This window comes from Abramis brama (assembly GCF_963993115.1).
Source record: "Abramis brama genome assembly, chromosome: 10".
Classification (NCBI taxonomy): Eukaryota; Metazoa; Chordata; class Actinopteri; order Cypriniformes; family Leuciscidae; genus Abramis; species Abramis brama.
The window spans coordinates 26,497,303-26,506,905 of NC_139972.1; the positions used below are offsets into that span (position 1 = coordinate 26,497,303).

Below are 9,603 nucleotides of genomic sequence, written 5' to 3' on the forward strand. Positions count from 1 at the left end.
TTTTTTTATTTATTTACAGCAGCATTTTGTTGCATTCAAAACTACGCTAAACAAACCTACAAACCGCCCCACACAAACTTGGACCTCTCATTACACGCGCTGGGGTTTTGCTCTCTTTCAACACCCCCCATTTCTCTCACTCTCTCTTTCTCTCTCTCTGTGGATGTGAGACATCTGATAAAGGTTAGCGCTGAGCGGCCAACTCAAACAGCAGGCTTTGTTTTGTCTGTGTAAGGATAAGAAGTCTGGAACAGACATGAACACACACACACACACACACACACACACACACACACTGCAGTAGACACGGCTAATGACAACAGTCTAATTATTCTCTTTAGTCTGGAGTCTGAGCTTATCTCTTACACATGCCGGTGGGGTGAATACACACACACACACACACACACACACACACACACACACACACACACACACACACACACACACACACAAATATAGATGATCATACACAGATCTGTATTAGTCTTGACAATAAGGATCAAGGATCATCTAGTGGCCTGAGGCCTGTGTGAGAGACTGTTTAAAAAAAAATATATATATTTTTAGATAAGATTAACATGTTATTGTGCTATATATAATGTATGTATGTATATACTGTACACTATATTATGCAAATATGATAAATAGTACATTTTATTTATTTATTTGGAAATATTTCAACATATTTTTTGGCTGTGTATAATATATATATATATATATATATATATATATATATATATATATATACAGTATATATCAGATAATAATTTATAAGATCTAAACCACTGATCCGACTTGGCCAGTGGAAAACATCCTTACTGTTCAGCCCTGAATATAGGTATTTAAATATATGTATTTCCATATAATGATGTTTCAGTGTGTGTGATATGCATTTCTGTAGCAAATTCTATGTAATGGACGCACACCCACAAACACAATCATAAGCTCTGTCTTCTGTCAGATACCCTAGACGTATGTGAATGTGTATAAATGTAAGCATGTTTGAATGACGTTACGTGAAATGTCTAGCCTCCCCTTCATATCATATCATATCATATCTCCTTCCTGTCTGAGGCCTGATGCCTTTTTCAGGAATGTGTCTAGACAACTGGACATTTCTGTGGAAAACTCACACATGCTCTTAAAGTCATCCCATGTTCTCTCTTTCTCAGTGTGTCCTCAGGGCAGGTTCGGCCTGAACTGTTCTCAAGTGTGCACTTGTTCAGGAGATCAGTCCAGCTGTCATTGTGTCACAGGGAAATGCGGCTGTCTACCTGGATACTATGGCATCCGCTGTCATCTCAGTAAGACGTATTCCTCAATCCTCTACTGTTTGACCTAATAAAGGTGTTTTTATAGATGTTCAACCAAACCAACAGCTCATCTAGAAGCTGAGCTAATAGAAAATGGGGTCCCACTTTATATTAAGTGGCTTTAAGTACTATATACTTGCATCAAAAAATAAGTACAATGTACTTATTGTGTTCAGGTTGTATTGTAAAACACTTGTGCTGCTACTGAGGTGTGATGGTATGGTATATGGTATATAAGGTGTAAGGGAAGGGTCAACAGTGTACAACAAATGTAATTGCATAAATTAATTACAGCTGGTAATTACATGCAGGTATTTTCAAAATATAAGTACAATGTAAAAACATGCATGTACACAATAAGTCCATTGTATCAAATTATTAATTTTAATGTAAGTACATAGTACTCAAAGCCACTTAATATAAAGTGGGACCGAAAATGGTTATATAATCATACACTACCATACAAAAGTTTGTGGTCAGAAATATTTTTTTCTTTGTAAGCAATGGATACTTTAATTCAGCAATGTCACATTAAATGGATCAAAAGTGACAGTAAATAATTTTTAATAATAATGTTACAAAAGATTTCTTACTGAATCTTACTGACCCCAATTTTTCTGTATGTTATTGTGTAGTTACATATAATTACAGTTTATAGACATATAAATGTTTACTACATTTAGTGTAGAAAACCTATAAATTCCAGGGTGCTTTAGAAGAACTCAACTAAACGAAACATGCATAAATGCATAGTTAACATATATGACAACTACTAACGGACTGTGTATATCAAAGATACACTCCAGTGTTGTCTTTCCTGCTCCTCACAGGGTGTCGAGAGGGCACCTACGGCCCCTACTGTAAGAAGAGGTGCAGATGTGCCAATGGAGGCCGATGTGACTTCAGGACTGGCTCTTGCATCTGCCAGCCAGGATACTTGGGACCCAACTGCAGCACCAGTAAGAACCTGATGCTCAGTCGATGGCCCGGGTGGCTGTGGCTATGGGTAATCATCGGTCTGTGCTGAGACCGCTCTGTTGCATTCTGCATTTCTAGATAATATTTTCTGTCTTTCTCTCTCAGGTTGTCCCAGAGGTCGCTACGGGAGAGACTGTGCTCAGGTGTGTTTGTGTGGAGAGAGAGGACAGTGCCACCCAGAGACTGGGAGGTGTAACTGCGCCTCTGGAAGAACAGGACCGTCCTGCGAACAAGGTATATATCTGATGTTATTTATTTATTATTATAGTATTTATTATTATTTGAATGAACCTTTATTTTTAGTTTAAGTTTTAGTGATTTTGTTAAGTGCTTTTTTCATTTTATTTAATATTTCTGTTTATCTTTCATTTATTTTTATTTCAGTTTTAGTTATTGTAATTTTATTACTTCATCATCAGCTAACATTTCTAATTTTCTAAAGTTTTCTAAAGTTTAAGTTTTCCATCTAATATTTATATTTTTATTTCAGATTTATTACAAATAACGATTTTTTTTAAATAGTTTTATTTGTTTTTTTTGTTTAACAGCAACACGTGTTTTTTCCCCTTTTATTTTTCCTCTTATTTGCTTTTCTTCACCACTTATCTCGCCAACTTCTCCAACCTTTCATTTCTTCTTTTTTTTCTGTCTTCACCCATCCATGATCCCTCCCACCCAAACCTAGAACATTCACATCTCGTTAGGATGTGAAAGCCGTTAGTGTTATGATGACTTCATAAGCAAAACAACACCGAAATATATTGCGTCTCACAGTCTTGCGCTTACAGGCACTATTTGTCCTCCTGATTTTCTCCCAGGGCTTATTTACAATATTTAGTTAACAAATTTCTCCAGTTTCCTGCGTGAGGGAATTTGATCGCAGCACCCCTTTTCCTGAAGAACAGAAGCGAGAGATCAGATTCCTAATCTTCGTGTTTCATCACTCATCAGCTGGAATGGAACGGGACTTTCCAGGAGGGATTTTCTTAGCCTCCTTGAAAACGCCGGCTCAGAGCGTCTCACAGACGTGCCACTGCTTACGTTCGCCATGTTTAATGTTTACAGATGACTATAAGTAGCTGGTTCTCTATGTTGCGTGTCGGCGGATCTGCTGGCGAGGAAACAAATAAATAAGCAAGCGAATCAAAGCCGATCGGCTTATTGTTTTCCCAATCTAAATTACCCAAAGAAACATGATTGCTCTTTAGCTGCACTGCCAAATCAGACCCACTTTACCATTGCACTAATGATCTAGAGCTTAAGTAAACTTGTGTGTGGCGTGTGTGTGTTTGTGCACGTGTGTGTGGATGTTTGTGATCGAGCAATTGCATGTGTGGTTAGTTCTTTAAATGCATTTTGAGGGATGAGAGGGCTTGGGCTAATTGTAGTAATTGAGAAATTCAGAGTTTATTTGAAAATAATGCCATCTGTGCTCTTGTTGTTACTGGAAGTTTCCGTCTGGACCAAGACATAGTTAATAGATAAAAAGATGAGGTGTTTTGCTTAAGGGAAAGTCTCCTACATATTTGTCCTGGTATAGTACAGTATAACAATGAACACACGCACTGACGGAAAAAACAATACCATTTTAATGACTAATCGGATGAAAAGTTAAAACTATTAGCATAAAATTTTCATCTGATTTCATACACTGATTTAGATGGGTTCTCTGAAGAGTTTCTGATGTCTGGATGTGGCATATGTCAAATAATGTTACTACTATTACTTTTGGCCCTCTGGCGGTTAAAAAACAAAACTGCATGCATTTTGCAGAAGAACATTGTTTTGGTTGTGCTTGACTGTGCTGATGAATATGGTTATCTTACATTTATGTTGTCTCATAAAACATTCACTACTACTGTAGGCTGTAGATATAACTAGTTTAGATGGAAAGCATCTCAAACTGACTAGCTGAAGATGTTACTGCAGCTTTACCCATTAATAGACACGGTACTAACTATTTACGGATATGAGGAGACATGCATGTGCGCAATTTTCCGTGAAATCCATCCTATCGGGTCTATAAAAACTTGGCTTACCATAGTGAATCAAGGTGAATCATAGTGATTCATCATTTACATTTAGTTAATTTTGAACAAAAAAAGTACCTTTAAATAATTCTTAAATGGTAGTGAACTCCTGTGAAACACAAATGTACCATTCTGAATTCGAATAGGGCTTTAGTTGACTAATGAACATGAATTGTCGACACATTTGTACTTTTTTGTACATTTTTTTCAGCCTAGCACTGTAGCTCAGGATATAAATAAATAAATTCACTAAGATCAACAGGCCAAAGCTTTTTTCTTTTTCTTTGCTGTACAAGAATAAGTATGGTTTCAAGCTAGAATGAGATATACAGTGGAAATTAAGTGTTGACAGTATAATTTAGTGCTGGATGAGGATTAATCAGTGCTTGGTAAACCATCCTCATGTGGTTCAGATTGAAGACAGATCCATGCGACTTGCTGAAACACAGAGCATACAGATATAGTCAAGACATCCTGTGTAATGTTCTACATAATGAAACAAAACAACACTTGTATCTCATATGTATGCACAGCTTTGTAGTATTTATGTTTGCTGTTAAATGTGGAATTGTTCTCGATGCAGCATGTCCTAGGGGGCGCTATGGAGCGCAGTGTCGGAGTTTCTGTACGTGTGCGAACGGAGGAGTGTGTGACCCTGTTAATGGGATGTGTAGATGTGGGCTGGGCTGGACCGGACAACACTGTGAAAAAGGTGAACAAGCACTCAAATAAAACGAGTTAGTACCCACCAAGACAGCAACATAGTGTCGGCCCAGATCTGGTACACGTGGAATCCACACGTATCAGATGTGGGCCGGATCCAGGCCGACACTATGTTGCTGTCTGGGCATGGAATTTTATCCTAACATAACCAGGAATAAAATAAACACTTTAAAGTGGCACTTTTGATTCAGAATGCATTAAATTTTGGTAACAGGATGATAAATTCACCTGAAAACTTTTGTGTGCATTTGATAGATTGTGTCTCAGGTCACTATGGTGTGAACTGTGAGCAAGAGTGTGTGTGTCAGAATAACGGAACATGTGATCGCTTTACGGGATGCTGCTCTTGCCCGTCTGGATACTACGGTCCCGCCTGCCAACACAGTGAGTGACAGACTTATCATCTTTACTGTTAGAATGAATCATGTTTGCTATGTTATGAATATTTCATATGATATGAAATGGTTCCATATTCCAGGATGCCCTGCTGGCTTTTTTGGCAAGCTCTGTGCACAATCATGTGACTGTAAACATGGGCACCTGTGTGATCACGTGACTGGACAATGCATGTGTCCTCCAGGTTACCATGGCGAACAGTGTGAAAAACGTAAGTAATCACAACTTTAAAACGTACATTATCAGCACAAAATTATACTGGGTACTTAATCTGAGACTTAAAGCTACAATTCATGACTTACTTTCTATAGTGGAACATGAAAGTGAATTTCGTTAAGAAAATAGCCTATTCTCAATATAATCAGTGAATCAAAGCACCAAAATAATAAAAAAGCACTATTAAAATATCATAAAACTATATCCCAAGTCGTCTGAACCCATACAACATAGACGGCTAACAGACTGCAATTATGTCATCATTCAATGAAAATCTTAACATTCATTCAAGCTCTTTTTGCACGTTCAGCGTCTATTTTGGATCTTTTGAATGAATATGGTTCTTTTGACGGCGTTGGTTCTCTGTTTTGACTCGCTGACTTACTGGAAAGGAAGATTATTAGTGAGTAATGACTTAAATAAGGTCTGTTCGTCACGTAGAGCTATCATATGACTTCAAAAGAAGTATGATTTATATAGACAAATTTTATGATACAGTCCTGCGCTTCAGAAACCCTCCACCTTCCCCAGCTCCACCTGTATAGAGCTGCTATGCGGGTTAATTCTTGTATGTTAATTCGAGTTGTCATGACAGAAATATGAAATATGTGCAGTTCAATGGTCTCTCTGACTGTGTGTTTGTATGACAGGTTGTGACGCTGGGCGTTTTGGGCATGATTGTGCAGAACTCTGCGAGTGTGATGGGGCGCCCTGTGATCCGACCACTGGACAGTGTCTCTGTCCATCGGGAAAGACAGGAGAACACTGCGAGAAAGGTACACGCAAACATCTTACACAAACTCTCACAAACCTTCCTTCAAACTTCAACCTTCATCTTCTCTTTCTCAGGTTGTGACAGCAGGTTTTATGGTCCAGGCTGTTCTTTCCCGTGTCAGTGTGCACACGGAGGCCAGTGTGACCAGCGCACGGGCCACTGCTCATGTCCTGTCACCTGGCTGGGACCCACCTGTGAGGAAGGTGAGGGTGTGTATGTGTGTGTGGGATTACTTAGCTATACTTTTGGAATAAAATTGTCCCCAGAAGGTAGCAAAATCTGATAAAGTATTATCTAGTATTAAAATTAGGGCTGTTGATTTGACATGTTAATTAATAAGTAATAATATTATCATTATATAAATTAGTCCACATGTAACAGTAGAAGTGTATGGCATGTCTTTATTTAGACGTGTGTGTGCGTTAAACGTGTGTGTGCGAGTCAGCTGTATGGTCTTTTTTCTCTTTCTTTTATCTCTCACCATCTCAGCATCTTTCTTTCCCTGAATTCTACTTCTCTCTTTATTCCTGTCAGTCACGACACAAACCTGACCGTTTCTGACAGCGTGTGTGACAGTGTGTGCGTGTCAGCTTCAGTTTGATGGACCCCTGAGCTGTTAAGGGCCTCCTGTCTGTCTGTGTAACGGCGCCTCTCTCTGACAGTTATTTTAAGTGAATCACAGCAGGACTTTTCACAGTGTGAGAGATTTGTGAATGAGTGTATGTACGTTCATGAATGTATGACATTGTGTGTGTGTGTCACAATGTGGTTACTGTATGTGATCCATCCACAAAACCTCTAAACCTGTACATCCCCTAAAGATACTTTTCACATCTTATTTTTGAGACTGTTAGGATATCTCATCTTCTTCATAACTTTTCTTTTTGTTTATTGTACTTATTTTATATTATAAAACATATCTATTTTATGGAGGACTTTAGTCGAACTGCGTGTTCTGTGATCAATCAGCCAGTGGGGATAAAATGGCAACCACCTCTTTAGCATATTTGAGGAGGAAATATCAGTGAAAATTCAGAAATAAATAAATATGGAATGAAAATAAATAAATAATACTGTACATGAATATAAAAATATGAACAAAACTAATATATTAATATTATTACTAATTTAATGAATACATAAATTTGACTAAATTGCATGAGAATGTAAATACAACTCCATTGAATCATGTATTTATTTCTGTATTTGTTTATGTACAGTACATATTTATTATTCACATTTATTTAATGCAGTATAAATATGTATTTATCATTTACATTTCCTCATGTATTTATTTATTTTGTGCAGTATACTTATTTAATTATTTGTCATTCACATTTTTTCATTGCAACTATGACTACGACACTTGGTGCGCGAATCTTAAAATGGGGTACATAAAAAAATGTTTTTAAACATTTGTGCTGAATATATTATTTTTATTAACCATGTCTGAAAGTGTTGCAGGGACTGCATTCAGTGCCGAACCACACCTTTTAACTGTGACTAGTTTCACAATATGGCATATCCTCATTACCTAAAAAAATAAATCAACAGTGATAGAAAAGAAATCAAAAGCATTCAGTTCAGATGTGGCAATAATCACTTTCTGTCTTTCTCTCAGGTGCGTCTATAGATCATGTGTCCTCTCGCGTACAGAAGAGGCGACGGCGTGTTTCACACTCCTAGTCCACAAGCACACACACACTCCTCTGAGATCCCACCAGAAGGCGAGTGGCATGGGTGAATGAGTGTGTGAGGATTGTTATTATTGGGTTTTCCCCCAGACGAGCAAGCCACAGGAGAATTAGTACGAGGAAGCAATGCTGGATAACACAGTTACACACAAACATCCCCTCTGGATGCACACAAGACCACTGACAGGTTGTCAATGATTGTGTGTGTATGAGTGTCTTTGGAGAAGGGACGCATTGTGGCTATGAACTAGTGTTTTAAAGGGAATATCACACACACACGCAATGGTGGACTAGTTTGATGCGACTTAAAAATGCTTGTTTTGTGAACTCTGTGTGTGTATGTTTGTGCATACACTCGCTAAGTCCCACATCAGACAGTCAAGCCACACCATCCGATCGGCCAAACGCCCACCGAGCCACAAACCCAGACCGAACTTCTCTATTACGGGATCAGAGTGAAGCCTCAACCGCTCATTTCTATAGTACATACCACAAATACACCACTAAAGTGGCACATCAGAATACAGCAACACTCAATGGGATTACAGCCTTCCATACATACACCAACTCTAAATTTAAAAGTTTTTTTTATGACGTTGTCTATAAAATTCTCTTTTATGGTACTTTTATGTTGTATTTTTAAAGTAATATGTAGCATGAATCGGGAACATGTCTGTTATAGATATCCTTTTCAAATCCATCTGGTTGGCTCCTGTGAGTGTGATGTATGTCCTGCGATGTGATTCCTGTGACAGCCCGACTGTAAATATTCACAGCATTGTCACCCATCATCGTGCCATCTGAGGTAAATTGTTAAAGCGGAGCTGTCCCGACAGGATTTAGACACAGTCTGATGCTTGTAAACTGAACGGACAGTTTCTCAGAAAGACGTCTTACATGCCAAACAAATCTAATCTTTATAAATTACGGTTCTTAGCGCTCACTCAACAGTCTTTTACTGTAAAAAAAAAAAAAAAAAATGCTGTAAAAAGTCTTTCTTCCTCTCAGGATGTTATCAGATTTTGCTGCATTGGTTCTTAAACTTTTAATTAAATATGTTTGTACAGAAATTGTGTGGTGTTTTAACTATACTGTAAAAAATTATTTTCTTACTCTATATTTTTTTCCTGTTCTGCATTAAATATCCACACATTCTTAATTCAAGATATATTTACTTGAAAAGCAAAATGAAGTGAGTTTTTGGTTAAAACAAAAAATATCTGCCAGTGGGGTGCTGAAAAATTATCGTTTCCCTTTGTATTAAGTTTATTTTTCTTACCCCATTAGCAGATTTTATCATTGTTTTAAGCAATAAACTCACTTATTTTGCTGTATTTTGTATAGATATAGAAAGATTTTCTTGTTTAAAGATCTAAACATCAGTTAAAGCGCGCTCTTGCTATTATTTTTGATCACCCAAGTGAAACGTTGTTTGTAGGACAAGGATATGTAGGTAGTGGGACATTGTGGATAGCGTG

The 9,603-nt window shown here is 37.6% G+C and overlaps 1 protein-coding gene across 2 annotated transcripts in view; it reads left to right on the forward strand.

Annotated features, from left to right (window-relative positions):
• Window positions 1–9,188, forward strand: part of egfem1 (EGF-like and EMI domain containing 1) — a 51,469-nt gene extending 42,281 nt beyond the window's left edge. For both annotated transcript variants that reach the window (XM_084126508.1, XM_084126509.1), the window contains 9 exons: window positions 1,173–1,304; window positions 2,144–2,272; window positions 2,397–2,525; window positions 4,905–5,033; window positions 5,300–5,428; window positions 5,523–5,651; window positions 6,307–6,432; window positions 6,506–6,634; window positions 8,053–9,188. In XM_084126508.1, coding sequence (XP_083982634.1) covers window positions 1,173–1,304; window positions 2,144–2,272; window positions 2,397–2,525; window positions 4,905–5,033; window positions 5,300–5,428; window positions 5,523–5,651; window positions 6,307–6,432; window positions 6,506–6,634; window positions 8,053–8,117 — 1,097 coding nt within the window. In that variant the 3' untranslated portion in view covers window positions 8,118–9,188. The remainder of the gene's footprint in view (window positions 1–1,172; window positions 1,305–2,143; window positions 2,273–2,396; window positions 2,526–4,904; window positions 5,034–5,299; window positions 5,429–5,522; window positions 5,652–6,306; window positions 6,433–6,505; window positions 6,635–8,052) is intronic.
• The last annotated feature ends 415 nt before the right edge of the window (window positions 9,189–9,603 follow it).